This window comes from Marmota flaviventris, chromosome 16, assembly GCF_047511675.1.
Source record: "Marmota flaviventris isolate mMarFla1 chromosome 16, mMarFla1.hap1, whole genome shotgun sequence".
NCBI classification, from domain to species: Eukaryota; Metazoa; Chordata; class Mammalia; order Rodentia; family Sciuridae; genus Marmota; species Marmota flaviventris.
This window is the reverse complement of record NC_092513.1, coordinates 67,147,167-67,166,557: the sequence shown is the minus strand read 5'-3', so window position 1 is coordinate 67,166,557 and position 19,391 is coordinate 67,147,167. Positions and strand designations below refer to the sequence as shown.

Below are 19,391 nucleotides of genomic sequence, written 5' to 3'. Positions count from 1 at the left end.
GGAGGGCCCGGGATGCAGTGGGAAGGAGGGCCTGGGATGCAGGGTGCAGGAGGTCCTGGGATGCAGTGGGGAGGAGGGCCTGGGATGCAGTGGAAAGGAGGGCCTGGGATTCAGGGTGCAGGAGGTCCTGGATTGCAGTGGACAGGAAAGCCCGGGATGCAGTGGCAGGAGAGCCCGGGATAAAGTAGGGAGGAGGGCCCGGGATGCAGGGTGCAGGAGGGCCTGGGATATAGTAGGGAGGAGGGCCCGGGATGCAGTGGCAGGAGGGCCTGGGATATAGTAGGGAGGAGGGTCTGGGATGCAGTGGGGAGGAGGGCCTGGGATGCAGTGGGGAGGAGGGCCTGGGATGCAGTGGGGAGGAGGGCCTGGGATGCAGTAGAGAGGAGGGTCTGGGATGCAGTGGGAAGGAGGGCCTGGGATGCAGTAGACAGGAGGGCCTGGGATACAGTAGACAGGAGGGCCTGGGATACAGTAGACAGGAGGGCCTGGGATGCAGTAGGGAGGAGGGTCTGGGATGCAGTGGGGAGGAAGACCTGGGATGTGGTGGACAAGAGGGCCTGGGATGCAGTAGGGAGGAGGGCATGGGATACAGTGGGGAGGAGGGCCTGGGATGCAGTGGGGAGGAGGGCCTGGGATGCAGTGGGGAGGAGGGCCTGGGATGCAGTAGAGAGGAGGGTCTGGGATGCAGTGGGTAGGAGGGCCTGGGACGCATTGGGCAGGGGTCCTGGGATGCAGTGGGCGGGGGATGCCTGGATGCAGTGGGCTGGAGGGCCTGAGATCCAGTGGGGAGGAGGGCCTGGAATACAGAGTGCAGGAGGGCCTGGGATGCAGTAGGCAGGAGGTCCTGGATGCAGTGGGGAGGAGGGTCTGGTATGCAGTGGGCAGGAGGGTCTGGAATGCATTGGGCAGGAGGGCCTGGGATGCAGTAGGGAGGAAGGCCTGAGATGCAGTGGGCAGGAGGGCCTGGGATGCAGTAGGGAGGAGGGCCTGGGTTGCAGAGGGGAGGAGGGCCTGGGATGCAGTGGGGAGGAGGGCCTGGGATGCAGGGTGCAGGAGGGCCTGGAATGCAGTGGGCAGGAGGGCCTAGGATGCAGTCGGGAGGAGGGCCTGGGATGCACCTGGGATGCCATTGGGAAGAGGGCCTGGGTTGCAGAGGGCTGGAGGGACCGGGATGCAGTAGGGAGGAGGGCCCAGGATGCAGTGGGCAGGAGGGCCTGGCATGCAGTGGATCGAAAGCAGTGCTGACAAGACAAATCATCAAGAGGCTCTTCTCAGCCTCCGTGACCTGGGTGCTGCTCACTCTCTCCTCTCTCCTTGGAGGAGAGAGCTGGAGTGTCTCCTCACCCCTGTGGCTCCAGTGACTGGTGCCTGCAGGACCGCTGTGTCTTACATCCATAGGATGTCATTTGACACTAGGTGACAACTTTCTATTGCCATGGGTACCCCCTGATGTAGCTTTCTCTCTCTCAGGTCTCAGCTGAAGAACTAGCATGTTAGCGGTTCTGAGAAGGCCTGAGTGGCTTGATGTACCCATGTTGTGTCAGCTCAGCCCAGAATCTCTGTTCAAGTTGTAGACAGGAGCAGGGACTGAAGGCCAGCTCTGGTGAGCTGAGAATCAGGACCAGAAGCCGAGATCTCACAGAAGCTCATGGACAGGCTCTTTGGCCAGTGATTTAAGGAGTCCCTCCTGTCATTTGGCTTTTCATCACTGTGACAAATGCCTGAGAAGACAGCTCTAAGGAGGAAAAATTTATTTTGGCTCATGGTTTCAGAGTTTCAATCCATAGTCTGCTGGCTCCCTTGCTCTGGGCCTGAGGTAGGCAGAGCATCGTGGCGGAAGGGCAAGGCCAAAGGGCACTGCTCTGCTCATGGCAGCTGGGAAGACAAGACAGAAAGGGCTCAGGGGCAAGAAATCCCCTCCCAGGGCCTACCTAGTATCTACTCCCTTCAAGCAGGCCCCACCTCCTCCTGTTTCCACCACCTCCTGAGAGAATCCACTCAAATTATTAACCCATCCAGTGGATCAACCCACCATTGGGGTCAGAGCCCTCGTGATCCAATCACCAGAAGCCGCTGTGCACCTCTGCATTAGGGCCCAAGCAGCTTCAACACACCAGTCTCTGGGGGAAGCATTGCATACCCTGGCTCTACACCTCTGCTGCCCTGGGCTGTGCAGCCATGGCACTTGGTGGCAGCTGGAGCAGTGCAGAGGCCCAGAGCTGAAACCCCAGACACCTTTGCTGTGATTGCCAGTCTGAGTGTCCTGGTCAGGACCCCAGCCTTTATCTAACGCCCCAGCAAAGGGCACTTCCTCCCTGTCAGCCCACACAAGCCAAAGGGACCCTTGTTCCTGGTATTAGCTTCCCTTTCACTTAGTGGCCTCTTCCCCCACCCCCACCCCCACCATTCAGCTAGAGGGAAAATCCCTTTTGAATGGGTGGGAGGGAGGGTGAATTTGTCTGCAACCAGGGACTAGGTTCCCTTTCAAGACAGTGTACATCTTGCCTCTGCCTGCACTAGACACAGTCCCTTAAATGACATTTCATGAAGTCATCCACTTTTGATCCAGAGAAGGGAATTCCTTTGCTAGGCCTGCTCCACACTCTTCTTCCTTATCCAGGAGGAAATGTCTCTGTGAATAGGCCCACAGCCAGGACTGAGGAGCCTGGGCTCCCCCGGCCTGTTCCCCCGTGAACACAGACTGGTGCAGTGCTCAGAGCAGTCCCTGGGGCCCTGCTGCCTGGATTCATGCAGTAGCTGGCCACGTGTCTTGGCCTGTACCTCCATTTCTCCAGCTGTAAAAGAAGTGATAATCATATGTAACCCCTGGCTGGTGTAAGGGTTCAAAGAATTGGACCTGCAGGCCGGCCGTGTAGACAGCATGTTGTGTGTTCTACTGCTGGCATGCATCTCTCCCCCAGTCCTGGGATCCCCACCTCTCCTCCCCTGTCCCTCCCCCTGCCCTGGGCTCCCCACCTCTCCTCCCTTGTCCCTCCCCCTGCCCTGGGCTCACCACCTCTCCTCTTCTCTCCTCCAGCTGCGAGGTGCGGTCGGGGCCAGAGTTCCTCACGAGGTCCTACAGGTTCTATCACAACAACACCTTTCAGGCCTACCAGTTTTACTATGGCAGCAACCGGTGCACAAATCCCACCTATACCCTCATCATCCGCGGCAAGATCCGCCTGCGCCAGGCCTCTTGGATCATCCGCGGAGGCACGGAGGCTGACTACCAGCTGCACAACGTCCAGGTCATCTGCCACACGGAGGCAGTGGCTGAGCAGCTCAGCCAGCTGGTGAACCGCACGTGTCCAGGCTTCCTGGCCACCGGGGGCCCCTGGGTGCAGGACGTGGCCTACGACCTGTGGCGGGAGGAGAACGGCTGCGAGTGCACCAGGGCCGTGAACTTCGCCATGCACGAGCTGCAGCTCATCCGCGTGGAGAAGCAGTACCTGCACCAGAACCTGGACCACCTGGTGCAGGAGCTCTTCCTCGGGGACATCCACACAGACGCCACCCAGCGGGTGTTCTACCGGCCCTCCAGTTATCAGCCGCCCCTGCAGAATGCCAAGGTAACCCGGCTGGCCGCAGCCCTGCACCTCCTCCTACTAAGCCAAGCAGGGGGCCCTTGGTAAGGGCATGTCACAGGTGCAAAGGGACCTGTGACAGGGAGCGTTCATCTCAGGGGAGGGACAGACCAAGATGGGACTGCAGGAGAAGAGAGGAGGGCTGGTGGGTGGGAGAGGACAGCCAGGCAGGAGACCCGGGGCTGCCACCAGCTGGCTTTCAGTGACCTGGGGCTAGGTATGCCTGTTTGAAGTGGTTGGCGGTGTGGGTGACAGTCCTAGAAATTTTCTGGCACTAATGTCCGACAGCGCTCTTCTGTGACTCCCAGAGCAAAGCACAAAGGAAAGGACATCACAGCCACACTTGGCACAGAGACCAGATGACAGCCGCCAGCCCAGCTCTGGCGGAGGGGGAGGGGCCACAGGAGGAGACGGTGAAAATGGCATTTTAGGCGTCACAGAGACCTTCCTGTTACTGCTTTGGGTGTGCACAGTGGCCTTGGGGGTGGATGCTATTATGATCCTCCTGGGCACAGCAGGCAGCCGAAGACGGGAAGTCAGGTCCCCATGATCTCCCACTTGTGAGTTTCGGTGCCAAGACTTGAGCCCGGACCTCTTTCCTGCAGACGCCCACTTCTTTCCACCTCACCATGTGAAGTGGGAAGTCACTGTGATCCGAAGGGAGGACCGAGTGGGGAGGGCTGGAAACAAGGACCACTGGTGGCTCTCTCTTCCCCAGTGACACCGCAGTAATTCTGTGGGATTCACAGGCTCAGAACGGTGTTCAGCGTGCAGCTGCCCGTCCACAGCCCTAGGAGTGCGTGTGCGCGGCAGCGGGAGCAGGTTGAGCAGGCTTGCTGCAGTTCCTGATGCGTCCCCCGGCGGTCCCCCAGGGCTTTGATGGAGCACTCTAGAGCAGTAGCTGCCATCACAGGCTGGCTGACATCTGGGATGGCTTATTCACCTGTGACAGTTGTCTTCCTTAGAGGTCTTGTGAGCTCGCGTGCGGCTGGCCTGGGCATCACAGAGGACTTCCTCTACCACACGATGCCCTCTGGTGCCCTTGTCTCTTAACCTGTTATCGTGAGTTCGTGTAATGAAAGCAGCCTTATGGTCGTTGCCCCATGGCGGAGGTGCTTCCTCTGGTTGCTTCTCAGGGTGTGGCCTGTGTGCAAGTCCCTGCCCTCCCGGGGCTTGTGGTGCACCTGCAGGACTCACGGTGCCACCGGGCTTGTCCTGACACAGAAGCCAGTTCTGCTCGCTCTGACCTTAGGATTCCGGGGCACTGCAGAGGTGCCGTGAGAGGGGCCCCTCATGCCCCGCTCCCTCATGGCAGGTGTGGGAGTTCCCGGGAGTGCTCAGGGAGGTCTCATAGGGAGGAGCCCAGAGCTCTGCCCCTGTGGCCTGCCAGCTCCAGCAAGGGCCTGGCGAGGAGGACCATGGTGGTGCCTGGGCACGGTGGCCCTGGGCCAGGCGTTGCTGGGCCACCTGGGAAACCATGCAGTTCGTGGGCTTCAGGCACATTCTGGGACTTTGCGGTTGAAGGTGTGATCTGGAGTCACCGTGGAGCCCCCAGCCACACAGCGCCTCTCCTGGCATCTCAGCAAGTGGCTGTAGCAGGGCAAGAGGACTCTCATGCCCTCAGCTGGGCTTCTCTGAGTACAGTGCAGCCAGCCCTCTGAGAGTCGGGCGGTAATAGGGACACTGTCAGGGATGAAAGTGGCCCCCAGGTCACCCAGGAGCCCCACCTTGGCCAGCAGCACGCCCCTCCCACTGGCTCCCCCAAGCCCTGTTGAAGACCTGCCAATGGGCAGAGCCCTCTTTGCGCCTGCTTCCTCTCCAGCAAGTCCCTAGAGCAGCCAGAAAGCTGGGACTCGGGAGAGGTGAGGCTGGGGCTGAGTAAGAGGCTGACTTGCCCTGGGGGAGGCGGGTGGTGCCCCATGCCTGACGTCAGGTGCTGCTTGCCCCTGCCCAGGTTCAGGTGGCTCTCCTCTCCAGCATGTGCCCCTGTGGGTGCTTTGATCCCTTAGCTCTTTGTAGAACTGAAAGTGTGCAGGAGTGACCCACCAGCCCCTCTTGCCAGACCTCGGCCCTTCACTTTCTGGAGGTACGGGTGACTCCTTTGGGAGGTCCTGCAGGTCTAGTCCACATCCCTGATCCCAGAAGCTCCACGGGAATCCTCCTGGCTACTCCCCTGGTCCAGCTGGGGAGGACCCTTCTCTGTGGCTAGTGTCCCTCACGAAGGGGAGCTAGTGTGCCACCACACACTGGAGGGCCTCGGAACTGGCATGGCAGTTGTGATGCTGATCTTTGTAGAATCTTTATAAACAAAAATGTTGAGGAGTGTTCTGTTTTATTTTGTTCGTGATGCTGGGGCCCTGAGCATGCTGGGAAAGCTTCTACCACTGAGCTACGCCCCACTGCCCTAGAGCTGGTAGTTTTGGATTTTTAAGCCATGGTCTGGATAAATGGGCAAGAAAGTGGACTTTGGCAATGAGAGTCTCCCTGCCCCAGTCCTCAGCCTCAGTTGACTGGCACTGGTACTGTCTGACCTCTTACAACCCTGCTTTGTCTTTGCTACAAGATGGTAGGAATATCAGATCCAGTGGGGTTACCCTGTGGGGTACTGTCTGGCCTCTGTCCCCCTGTGTCCATCTGTGGCTGGTGCCGGGGCATGGATGGTGGTTGACAGGGACATCAAAGTGTGTGCCTGGCCCAACAGGAAAGCACTTCCTTCTGTCTTCTCCTTTCCCCTCTGCGGGGGCTGTTGTGGGGACATTTACCTGGATTCTTAAGAAATGGACTCCGAAGCCTCAGGCCTGATTCCCTGACTCCAGAAATATGAAGGGTGGAAAGAACTTGGGGAACTAGATGTTATCTAGGATGTACTAAGTGACACAGTAGATAAAGAAAGGTGCAGACTAGCCCCGTGGATGCCATTTGATCAGACCAGTGATAGGAGAGGACAGGAGTCAGGCACAGGAACCGTGACCACCGAGAAGGGGCCAGGAGATGGGGACGGCTGGGCCCGCATTATTTTCTCACCTTTGCAGTTTGTGCCGTGATCTCCTGTTACCCAAACACCATCACCACGCAAAAGTAAAATTACAGAAAACAAAAAGCACAGCTGGGACTCCGAGGAAGGCAGAGGTCACGCAAGCGCTGGCGGCCTGGCGGGGAAGAGGGCCTGGGCTTCCAGAGCCAGCCAAGGCCAGGGCCCTGGACTAGCACGGCTGCCTGGCCAGCATGGCCAAGGCTGGTTGGCGTGGCTCTGGGACCTGAAAGGGCCTTTCTTCTCCTGTTGACCCTCGCTGTGTACCTCTTGGCCCACGGCGTGCTGCGGAGTCCTCAGGAAGTTCTCAGATCCTTCCCAGGAAAGCCACGAGGAAGAGCAGATGGACCTGGCCGTCGGGGTCTGTTTGAGCGCTGGGCCTGGCGAAGGCCCTGTGGGCACTGCTGCAGCAGGTTGTGGGGTTCTGTGGCGCCTGGCCCAGGATAGGAGGAGCCAGGGAGCGTCTCCAAAGACCCACACCCTGCCAGGAGGGGTCGGAGCTTCCTCCTTGGAACTCTGTGCCTCCCCTAATGGCTGGTCCACAGAGACCTGGCTGAAAATTAGTTTAAATACTAAATTGAGTTAGAAACCACTAGTCTCAGCCCCTGTGGAAACACCAGGTAAAAATAGAAATGTCGAGCCGGCTTGTTTTTCTAAGCCTGATGCAGCTTCGCTGTGAGACTCTGAGTCTTTTGGCAAATAAATTATGTTTGCAGAGATTCAAGTGCAGAGGGCGCTCTCAGGAGGCAACTGGCCACTCTTCTTTAAGAAAAACCACGGGGGCCTAAAATAACCCCACGGAAGACGCTGTGCTTGAATGGAGTCAGCGCCCGGCAGCCCCTGCCCCTGCAGAGCCTTCAAGCCCTGCAGTGGATGGGCGGGTGCAGGTCCATTCCTGCAGCAGCGATAGAATCCAACGGTAATTAACAGCAAATGATTGCCGGGATCTGCAGAAACGCCAGAGCCTCAGGATCAGACTTGTAAGCAAATGAAATTGGTCTTTCTCCAAAACCCTGCACTGGCCCAACGACGGGGTTGTAAATCAAGGGGGCTATCTGAAAACCAGACAGCTTCCCCTATCCGTGTATCTTAAATATTCTCCCCCAGCAGACTTGCAGCCGCGGGGCTGGGCAGTGGGAGGAGAGCACAGGGAGGAGAGCACAGGGAGGAGAGCTCTCGGAGGCTGGGCCCCGCCCGAGAAGCTGCAGCACTGTGCTCCCTGAACCGTCCGCCTGGCTGTCCATCAGCATGGGTTTGCAAGGCCCCTCTCCTGTGGCAGAGCACAGTTGGCCCTGTGACCACCAGTCACCCCTGTGGGCATCAGTTCCAGGACACCACCCACACACACCAAACCCACGGGTGCTCAAGTCCCTTATGTAAAGTGGAATAGTGTTTGCATAGACCCTACACAGTCCTCCATATGCCCTTGATCGTCTCCAGATGACAGGTCCTGTGGTGTGACTGCTAGGTAAAAGTCCTTGTACTGTATGGTTTAGGGAATCATGACAAGAAAAAGGTCTCCATGTTCAGAAGAGGTAGATTTTTGGCAATATTTTGATCCACAGTTGATTGAGTCCTCAGATGTAAACCCCACAGATCCAGAGGGATGATCGTATATGATAAATACTAGTGAACCATGCGACTTCCTGATGTTGGAGACACCAGAGGGACTTTGGGCAGGGGCTCTCTTTGGGTACGTGCCTGCTGTGCTCCTGGTGGGGGGTGTCCGTGGGGAAGGGGAGGGTCCCGGGGCTTGTAGAAGCTCCCTGGTGCCTTCTCTTCCTGCCTGTGGGGAAGGAAAGGGGTTGCCAAGGGGACGGGAGACAGAAGAGGGACTGGGGGACCCGAAGGCCATGGGGTCGCACCTGAAGTAACCTTGGGGGCCAGTCCTCGTGCAGGTGAATCATGGAGGATGTGCTCCTGGAAGCAGTGCTCAGCTAGCAGCCTGCTGTGTGGGAGGAGTGGGCAGCCAGGTCGCAACCCTGACCACAGGGTTGCTCGGGGTTGCAGTTCCCGTGGCGGCTGCAGGGGCTTGCAGCTGCGCGGTCATTGCAGATACAGATCGTCGTATCCCTTGACTCCTCCGGAGTCTTTGGCAGGCAGACAGGCAGGCAGGGTGGCTCTATGTGAGGAGTTGGAGGACCAGGAAAGATTTGTTGTCAGGGACAATGCCAGGGGTAAACATTTCATCCCTTAAAAGGCAAGAACATTGAGAGGACAGGGCAAAACCCCAAGCAGCAGGAAATCGGCCGTTTATAAAGCGTGTTAACTCCTGACTCCTCGGGTGTGAGCTGAGCCAGTGGGACCGAGGGGGAGGAAGGGGCTAAGCCGGGGGTCCTTGGGATTCGAAGCCCCCTTAACTCTTAAAATTAATTGACTTTGATTATTTAAGTGAATTAAAATACCTAAGAGAAGAAGAAAGAATCAAGTGAAAATGAATACAGATTTTCTTGAGTGACCCATCTGAAAGTCAGGCTCCCGGTGACCAGCTTCTTCCTGTCCTTGTCTCCTCGCTGCTGTCAAGTCCCGCGGGTCTGAGCAGCAAGGGGAGGCCAGATGGGCTTTCGTGGGATTGTCCACGTTTCCTAAAACAGGAAAGGCCTTGTGAGCTCACTTTCTAGATGGCAAGCTTCTCAGAAGACCCATTTCTAGAAGTATCATGTTGCTCCTGGGGACCCCTGAAGTGTCCCTTCTGAATTCCAGGATGCAGAGAGTGTTCAGGTGACTTTGGTTCCTCTCCGCGTTCAGCAGGCGAATAGATACATGGTGTCTAAAGTGCTTCTCTGCTGCTATAACAAAATACCTGAGACGGGTGATTTGTAAGCACAGTGGTTTAGCTAGCACCTGGTTCTGGAGATCGGGAAGTCCAAAAGCGAGGTGCTGGCACCTGGTGTGGCTCTGTTGCTCAGTCCTAATGTGGCAGGAGCATCACTCGGCCAAACAGAGCGGGTGTGCCCGCTGAGGCTCTTCATCCTAAGGCTCTGCCCCATGACTCGCCTGACCCTACTGACCGCCCAAAGGCCCACCTTGACATAGCATGAACATGAAGCTGGGGTCACGTTTCAAGTGTGTGGACTTTGAGGGGACGCATCCAGACTCGGGCCCAAAGGCGACAATCTGACTTCACCCTCCTCTCCTTGTCCGCCTGGCCCAGGCCCCTTCCTAGATGCCTGTAAGAGGCTGTGGGTTGCTTTGCAGGGTCCCCATGACTCTCTCTGAGTCCCCTAGAGCATAGGCCCGCCTCCTAGGGGGTGATCGGCTCCCTGCGTCAATGCCACCCCCTGCAGGAGGTGCCGAGCAGTGCCCAGGCTGGAGGGTTGGCAACCACACGGAGTCCCATCTCCCGGCTCTGCAGGCTGATGTCTGAGCAGGGTGGCAGCGTGGCTGGGTGCTGGCGGGCCTCTGCAGGGTGCAGGTGCCTTCTGCAGCCCCTCTTTCTGAAGGCACCAGCTCTACAGGTGTGGCTCCACCTTGTGCCCTAGTCACCTCCCAAGGCGGCCCCATTCCACCCATCCTCGCTCTGGAGGCCTTTCCTCCCCCTGGGGACCAGGGTTTTGATTTCAAGGGCACTAATGTTTATGGCACGTGGACAGCCAGCCCAGCAGCCTGCACTTAAAGCCACAGTCACAGGGACACAACCCTCTTGGCCCAGCTCTTACCTCCCTCTCCTTCTGAAAGCAGAACCGCCTTGATCCCTTCTGGTGCTTGAAGTAGCCCAGGTCCAGGGCTCCTAGAACCCCACATCTGGAAAATGCCCTCCATGGGGGTCAGCTCCTACGGGAATGAGTGCCACCCTTCAGCTCTCTCTCCACCAGTCAGGCAGGGAGCCCTCCCTGTGTCCAGGTCTGTGTGGCCATCATTCTGCCCATGTCCCAGGAGATATGAGAGAGAGCTCCAGTACAATGGAGAAGACCCTAGAGGACGCACACAAAGGGTCATCAACAGCAGAAAGGCCACCCGACGTGACAAACTGCAGCTGCAGACAGAGCCGTAGACACAGGCCCTCGGCCTCCGCGGCTTCTTTCTGAGAAACAGGAAGGTATTTTTGTCTATGGAACAAAACCCTGGGAGAGGAAGTTCCCATCCCCTGTCCCCACTTCCCCTGGAACACAGCTTTTAGTCCAGAGATGCTGCTTCTGGAGACTCAGGTTGTGTCCAGCTTGCTTCTGTGGTCCATCTGCTCACAACAGGATCCTCTCGAGCCAGTTCCTCCATTCTGGGTTGATGACAGAGACGAGTGGACCCAGGAGCAGAGGTTGTTGATGGAGAATAGGTGTTGGCAGGAAACCAGAGAGAGCCAGGAGAGTCCCCACCTGTCCTCGCCCTGGAGGCCTTTCCAGGGCTGGAGCCTTGGGAGGGACATCTGTTCTTTCAGGACCCTAGCCTGAGAGGCAGCACAGGGCAGGAGGTGGGACTCAGCCAGTCCCAAGACACAATGGGCATCCCAAGGCTTTTGGCTCATCTGAGCCCTTCTTTTCCCTGTGCCTTGTTTCCTTGGCTGGAAGATGTCCCCCAATCTCTGTGGGAGCCTGGGACTCTTAAAGACAGCATGCACTGGAGCCCCCCGGATCCAGGGTCCCCACTGCAAGGTGCAGTCATGTGACCAGGGAGTACGCAGGGTCAGGCCAGCAGAAGAGACAGACTCCACCCTGCCTGACAACAGCACTCACCTAGAGGGTGGAAGGTGTGGGTTTTTAGAATAAGCTTGATTTCTCCTTTCAGAGATTTCTTACATAGGGATCTTTTTCCTTCTCCCTCCCCGCTTCAAATGAAACTCCCCCTCCTTTTCTGCAGTGCTGGGCATCAAACTCAGGCCCTGAGCATGCTAGGCCAGTGCCCTACCACTGAGCTTCACCCACAGCCCCTGCATCAAAGCTTTTTATAGCAGGCAGAAGAATAGCAACTAGGAAGCATGTTCTGACTCTGCTTTTAACCTTCGAATACTCCGCATATAGAAACTCTGCCTTTAAATGGCCCTGTCTAGCATCCAGGGGAATGGGATCCTGCAGATGCCAGCTCAGGGAACCTGGGAAAGGACACTTCCCACTGAGAATCGTGTCACAGCACGGATAAAAACCAGAGAGTCATTTCATGAAGCAGATGACATTTCACAGGCAGAGACATTCGCTCGACACTCCACAGGCCGTTCTGTTTCCACCTGCCAATCTTGAGAGGCTGCTATTTAAGGAAGGCACAGTATGAAGACACAGGTGTCCGCCTCACGTCTGCTTCCCGGGGATTGTCCTGCAGGTCTCTTTAATTTTTATTCAAGCCAGTGATCAGCCACACCTGGGCCCTGGCTGACAGCACCCACAAACAGGCCCAGGGACCCCATCATCTCTGACATCTTTGGCTCCTCATGGTACACGAAGGGTCATTCAGAAAACTGTCAGCAACCCCTCCCCAAAACCAAGAAGCTTAAAAACAAGCGGTGGACTTGACCTTCTTCAAAGAGGATGTACGAGTGGCCAAGAGGCTCACAAAAAGCTGCTCCACTTCTCGGGTCATCGGGGAAACAGAAGTAGAACCAGTCGGGGGCACAAGTTGCCCCTCAGGGTGGCTCTTAGCAGACAACCAGGGTTTTCTCAAAAACACAGCCCTGTGACCTGTGGCCCAGCTGTGCTGCTTCTGGGGGCAAACACAGAAGGTCGAAGGCCAGCACTCGGGTGCTCAGTGCCCAGCTTCCTGGCCGCACATCTGCAGCCAACGGCTGGAGCTGAGTGGCTGTCGGTCAGCAGACAAAGGGACAACAAGGCTTATCCCCCCATTCCCTCCCCTTTCTCCTTCTCCCCACCTCTCCCCTCCTTCTCTCTCTCTCCCCTCCCTCCCTCTTCTCTCCCTCCCAAGCTCCCTCTCTCCCCCTCTCCTCTCCCCCCCTCTCTCCCCCTTTCCTCTCCCCCCCTCCCCCTCTCCTCTCCCCCCCTCCCCCTCTCCCTGTCTCCCTCTCTCTTTCTCTCTCCCTAACCTTCCCTCCCTCTCCCCACCTCTCCCTCCCTCTCTCTCCCCCTCCCTATCCTTTCTCCCTAACCCTCCCTCCCCCTCCCCCTTCTCCCTCCCTCTCCCCTCTCCCTTTCTCCTCCTCTCTCCCTAACCCTCCCTCCCTCTCCCCACCTTTCCCTCCCTCTCTCTCTTCTCTCTCCCTAACCCTCCCTCCCTCTCCCCACCTCTGCCTCTCTCCCTCTCCCCCTTCTCTTCCCACCTCTCCCTCCCCCTTGTCCCCTTCTCCCTCCATCACCCCCACTCCACACCTCAGTGGAACATTATTCAGCCTTAAAAAGGAAGGATATTGTGACACAGGCAATAAACCTGGATGAACTTGGGGGATATTGTGCTAATGAAATAAGGCAGTCCCCATCCCACCCCCCAAAAAAATCTGTGTGTCTGTGTGATCACATTCATAAGTGATACCCAGAGTAGTCAGATTCATAGAGACAAGTGGGTGGGGCAGTGGGCTGGGCTCGGGCAGTGTTCAGTGGCACAGAGCTTCGGCTGGGGAAGGTGCAGAGCTTTGGAGAGGGAGGGCAGCCAGGGCTGCCCATCAGCGTGAGCGCACTCAGTGCCACTGATTAGGCATTTTTTACCACAATGAAACAAAAGGAGCAAAAGGAATTTAGGGAGACCAGCACGTACCAGCCAGGTCCTCCTAGTCCCTGTGTACCACCTGAACTCCCAGACCCAACTGGTGGAAGCCAGGGCTGGCTGCTTTTCTCTTCCACCAACAGAAGCACCATCCATGACCAGCATCCTCCTAAGATGACCACTGGCCAGCCAGGTTCTCATCTGGAGCTCAGGACCCCTGCCTGTCACTTTTAAAGCAGAGATCCTCTGAAGCACCAAATACAGCACTCAGGCGTGGTGCTGTTCTGGACAGCCTGGGTCACAGCCGGGTCTACCACCCCTCTCCTGACAGAACCAGAGGCCTTAGCCTCACCACCAGCAGCATTGCTTGCAGAGCTAAGATCCCTTCTTCCCCGTCCAGGCGGCCTTCTGAGCCTTCCCTCAGTTGACACTGGTATTTGACGGGAAAACCAAATCTTTCCATGGATTGAGACGCTCATCTTCCAGAATGGCCAGAAACGAAGTAGGCACAGTTGATATTTTAAACTTCTGAATCACAGACAGAAGACCAAGTTGTGGGGAGTGGCTGGGGTGGTGCGGGTGAAGGACAAAGCCCAGGCAGCCCCTGAGGACTGCAGGGACAGAGGCCAGCACGCGTACCTGGCTGTGAGCCAGAAGGGAGGGCCCGTGGCCCTTGTGGAGGACTTAAACCCAGGGGCCCCGCCCTTCTTGCTCCCACTGAATGTGGCTTCTCTTTCCAGAATGTGGCAGCCCGCACGGGTGGTACCTGGCCAGGTGCTGGTCCCTGTACACCCTAAATGTTTCTGTGAAGAGAACCAGGAGAGGATCCCCCCTGTCCTGTGAGATCTTAGTGAGCTGAGTGCAAGTTCTGGGCTGGGTTTCTCTGGCCAGTGAGGGACTGGGAGCCAAGACAACAGGCAGTTGGTGAGGACTTTGCAGGCCACCGAGATGTCCCAGCCCTGATGGAAGTGCAGGACCCCCACTGGGCATGACAGGCATTTCATTAACCTTCCATTCTGGACTTTAAATGTCAGAACCTGTCTTTGAAGGTGAACATTTCAGAACTTGCAGCCAATAGTAACTGACTAGGGGAATGCGTAAGGGCAGAGCTCCTCCCTCGCGCTGCTCTCTTAACTCAGTGTATTTATTCACCTTACGGACATCTGAAAGTGGCCCAGAATGGGGAGCAGGCCGCTTACCTGGGCTTCACCCCAAGCAGGTATCCTGTGTGAGAACCTTGGCCTGAAAGTCCTTCTTTCTGGCAGTTATGCAAGTGACCATAATGCACGAAGGAGGAGGTTTAACAAGTGAGAGGCTCTCCCGAGGCCACAGCCATGAAGCCGTGGCTGGCCCCTGGCCTGAACTGCCCTGGTGGGGTCCCTGTGTCTCACCGTGGCCTGCTGAGGGCAGCTCCCTGCTGGGCTCGGGCTGCACAGCAGTGTGAGTTCTCCCTTGTGTCCTCAGAACCCTCGAGGAGGCCACGGCAACAAAGCACCCAGGCCCAGGGTGCAGCAAGGACTTTGCCTGTGACTATGGTCATCATGGGCCACAGCACATTAGCAAGGAACACTCCCAACCTGCAGCTCAGCTCACCTGAGGAATGCGGAGTCCCCACTCCTGAGCCCAGAGAGCTGCTGGCTGGGAACGTGGAGGGGACAGCTGGGAACCTCTACCCTGGCCCACCCTCTCCAAAACAGCAGCGTCCCCAGTCGTGAGCCGCCTTGCTGACTGGGTCTCTGACTAGGGGAGTCAAATGCTGGGCTCAAGCAGACACCTGATGGGGCTGGGGAGCCAAGGTGCCCAGGAACAGGAGTGGCCTGCTCCCCTACCCGCGGCAGCCCTGGTCAGAGGGCAGCATGACTCCAGAGGTCGGTGTTCTGTGAGCCCCATGGGCCTGGGACTACCCTGTGGGTGCCGCTCCATGTCCAGGGCAAGTCAGGCCCTGGCTCGGAGGTGCCCTGGGACTTGGGCCATACCCGCTCTCCTGATGTCCACACCCTCTTGATGGTTTGAAGAATGCAGGTTAGTGGGATTCCTTACACCCATGATGTGCAGCCCTGTCCACTCCCAACCTGGGCTCCCTTCATCTTGCTGACTGGCAACCGCCCAGCAGACCCCACACCTACCCATCCTCCCCAGGCCTGATGGCCACCATCCACTCCTGCCTCTGAGTTTCACGGCTCCAGGCTCATCCTTTCCCTTGGCTCGTGTCCTCAAGTCCATCCATGTGCTAGCAGGTGTCAGCGATATTCAGTGTGAATAGAGGCCCGACTTGGTTTCTGTCCATTTGTGGATGGGGCATTGGTGCACACCTTTTGTTCCTGTGAACGATGCTGTGACCGCAGGTATACCAGCTTGCATCCAGGGTGCCTCAGGCATCCGAGTCCTTGTCCAGGGCCCCTCAGCATCCAAGTCTGCATTCAAGGCCCCGCAGGCATCTGAATCCTCATCCAGGGCCTCTCAGCGTCCGATTCTGTGTCGGGGCTCCTCAGGCCTTTGAGTCTGCATCCCGGGAGCCTCGGGTACCAGTCAGCGTCCAGGGCCCTTCAGCGTCTGAGTCTGCGTCCAGGGTCCCTTGGGTATACCAGTCCGCATCCAGGGTGCTGCTCTCGCCTGGTAGCTGTTGGCCAATCTGAGTGGCCACCTCACTGTTCTGAAGGACTCCGCGCTGTTTCCACTGGCAGGATGCAAGGGTTCCGGTTGCCGCGCACCCGCCAGCACTTGTGGGTTGTGGGTTTGTGATTGTGGCCATCCTTTGTGGTCTGGAAACCTGCTAGGAGCCTAAAGAGCCCCTGTCACAGCTGGGCCATTAGGCAGGTCTGCCCGCTGGGCGTTTGTACACACCCTCGTCCAGCACACCCGCACCTCTCCTCGGGCTCCAGGTGCCCCTGGGGAGTTTGCCTGATAAGTGATGGGGACCCAGCGTGGGAGCTCAGCGGTCTCTGAGACCCGTTGGTTTCCTGCCCGCAGAACCATGACCACGCCTGCATCGCCTGTCGGATCATCTACCGGTCGGACGAGCACCACCCCCCCATCCTGCCCCCCAAGGCCGAGCTGACCATCGGACTGCACGGGGAGTGGGTGAGCCAGCGCTGCGAGGTGCGCCCGGAGGTCCTCTTCCTCACCCGCCACTTCATCTTCCACGACAACAACCACACCTGGGAGGGACACTACTACCACTACTCGGACCCCGTGTGCAAGCACCCCACCTTCACCATCTACGCCCGGGGCCGCTACAGCCGCGGCGTGCTCTCCTCCAGGGTCCTGGGCGGCACCGAGTTCGTGTTCAAAGGTAGGAGGCTGCCTGTGCTGTCACCAGGCTTCAGTGGGGCCTCTCCTGCTGGGGATGCTGGGGACAAATCAGAAGGCCACCTTCAAACACCCCAAGCCCCTCCTGCTCACAGCAGGGCCGGGTGCTGGGTCTGGTCCTGTGGGCTCCAGGGTGGCAGAGGTGACACCAGGTTGGCAGTTGTAGGTGTGGCCCAAGAGGCTGTCACTGCCAGTAAGACTCAATCTGCGTTTTCTTTTTGCCACACACCTTGTGGCCATCCTGAGCTGTCCCCCTGAGAGCCTTGTGCTTGCTTATATGCTGAGTGGGCAACAAGGAGTGACTGTTAGTGACCCTCAGCTGCTCAAAGTTGTCACCTCCAAGCTAAGCTGGCCCTGAATGTGAAAGGTCATCCTGGGGAAGGCGGTGGGATCAGCACTGGGGAGTTCAGGCCAGGTACTGTCACCTAACAAGGAGGCCTCAGGACTTAAGTTTGAACCTCTTTGAATATCCAGTGTCAGCTCTGTCATGCCAGTTAAGAGGCACGGCCACCTGGGAGGGCCTCCCTGTGGGTTCTAGAGCTGTTGGCTAACATGTTCTGCCCACCCAGGCCCTGCTAGAGAGAAAGGTTCGCTCCCCCAGCACAGGAGGCGGTGGGCCAGCTGAGAGAAAGAACCCCTCCCCACAGTCCCCTCAACCTTTGTGTCCCCAACAGGAGCTGCTCCCCTGGGGCAGCCGGCAGAGCCTCGCCACTGGCCGGGGTTTCTGTGCCTTCTCTTCCTGCTCACTCACTTTAGATGCCCGACTTATGGGCCTGCTGTTAGTTCATGAGATGCTGAGGCTAATACAGACATCTGACGCTTTTAGACATCGCAACACTTTTTCATCAAAACAAAATTCCAGCTTTTATTGAATATTCTTGCCTCCCAAACAGACAGCTCAGAAGTCTCCCACACAGGCTGATGCTAAACCCAGAAGCCTGCTCAGCCACAGACTGGGCTTTGCATTTGCGCCTGAGGGTGGTCTGTTTCCTGGCCACCCCTGCGGGGTGCAGTCACCCTTCAGGATCCACAGGGAGTTTGCTCCAGGACCCCCAAGATTCCCAGTTCCGAAGTTGCTCAAGCCCCCCATGTACAGCTGTGTAGCAGTTGTGTGACCTGCAGTCCCCGCATCCTTAATAAGGAGCCTCCCTAGGAGGCTGGTCTTGCCTAAGACGATGTCAGTGCCGGTCCTTTGGGGAATAGGGAGGAGTCTGCTTTCAGTCAGACCGGGCTCCCCCGCCCCGTCTTGGGACCTAGAAGCCTGGGTGGCCTGGGTGGCTGTCTTCCCTGTGACTCCCACTCAGATGACATGGGGACTCTTCCCCCCTGAGAGTGCTTCAGGACTGCCAGGCCAGCTGGCTGGGGAGGGAGCTGAGGCTTGGTTGGGATGGAGCGTCCCCAGCATTTGCTGGGTGAGCGCCTACTCCCCACCCCCCGCCATGTATTGTCCCTTGGAGTTACAAGCTCTCCTCTCTCCTCCACAGTGAATCACATGAAGGTCACCCCCATGGATGCGGCCACAGCCTCACTCCTCAACGTCTTCAACGGGAACGAGTGTGGGGCCGAGGGGTCCTGGCAGGTGGGCATCCAGCAGGACGTGACGCACACCAACGGCTGCGTGGCCCTGGGCATCAAGCTACCTCACACGGAGTACGAGATCTTCAAGATGGAGCAGGATGCCCGGGGGCGCTACCTGCTCTTCAACGGCCAGAGGCCCAGCGACGGGTCCAGCCCAGACAGGCCGGAGAAGAGGGCCACCTCCTACCAGATGCCCCTGGTGCAGTGTGCCTCCTCCTCGCCCCGAGCAGAGGACTCGCCCGAGGACAGTCGCGGCCACCCTTACGGACGGGCACCGGGAGCTGCAGCCTGGCCGCTGCTGCTTGCCACTCTCGCCACCCTTTTGACTCTTCTGCAGTGGAACGTCCTCAGATAGAAATTTTTAGAAGGTTATATTTTTCTAAGCCAGGATTTCTTATCATTTACAGATTTTCTTTACAAAAAAGGAAAGACATTGATTTTTCTGATGCACTTGAAAGCCTGAGGCCCTCTGCCCTCCCTCCCTCCAGCCCTGAGTGGTGACCAGCTGGTTTGAAGTCTCTGCTTTGAACTCCAGCCAGCCAGATCCCGATTGCCCTTGGGGTCTGCAGACGGCCTGGCTTCAGGCTGGCGCGTTGGGAGAGCAGTGGGCAGAGAGCGAGGTCCTCTGGCCCTTGCCCTCCTCAGTGTTGTTGTGTTTCTGAGTTGAGCTTAGAAGAAGCAGCTGTCCAGTTCCCACTCCTGCCCTTTACCACGGCTGCCCCCAGCCTCCTTGAGACAGTTTTCCTGTCTGCGTTTCCTGGGCTGGAGAGCTGGTCTGGGACCGCCCTGGAGACCCCGGGGGTTAATGAAGAGGGTGTGGATGTGTACACAGGAGAGCTGCGAGGTTTAGCGAGACAGCTTGTACAGCATTTGTGCAAAAAAGGAGAGTCCACGTGTGTGGGAATGTTGAGTGGGAAAATGTCTGTGATTAAAATTTCAAAGTAATTTAAACCATTTGTACATCAGCATTTTCACTCTGAGAGAGGAGACTTGTCCCATGCTGGTGCTGGTGGCAAGCCGCTTCTTCATCACCCTCGCCGTGGATGGGGCGGTCGGGATGTGGCAGAAGTAGACCTATCGCTGGACAGACAGAAGCAGCGGGTGCAGGGTGCGGGTGCCATGTAAATTGCCACACGAGCCACAGAGACAGTACCTGTTTGTTGCACAGTTTCCTCCTCGTGGGGGACCCCAGTCCCGTGCCCACTGCTGGGTGGAGTAGAGGGAGCCCCACTCTGGCGTCTCTGCCATCTTTAAAGACAAACCCAGAGAGGCCAAGCTCGGCGCTGCAGCGGCTGGCTCTTCAGAGGGTG

General features: G+C 57.7%; 1 protein-coding gene across 1 annotated transcript in view; it reads left to right on the top strand.

The window, feature by feature from the left end:
* Positions 1–19,000, top strand: part of Apcdd1 (APC down-regulated 1) — a 33,925-nt gene extending 14,925 nt beyond the window's left edge. The window contains exons 3-5 of the mRNA XM_027920699.2: positions 3,038–3,569; positions 16,165–16,486; positions 17,988–19,000. Coding sequence (XP_027776500.1) covers positions 3,038–3,569; positions 16,165–16,486; positions 17,988–18,436 — 1,303 coding nt within the window. The 3' untranslated portion in view covers positions 18,437–19,000. The remainder of the gene's footprint in view (positions 1–3,037; positions 3,570–16,164; positions 16,487–17,987) is intronic.
* Positions 19,001–19,391: the final 391 nt, after the last annotated feature.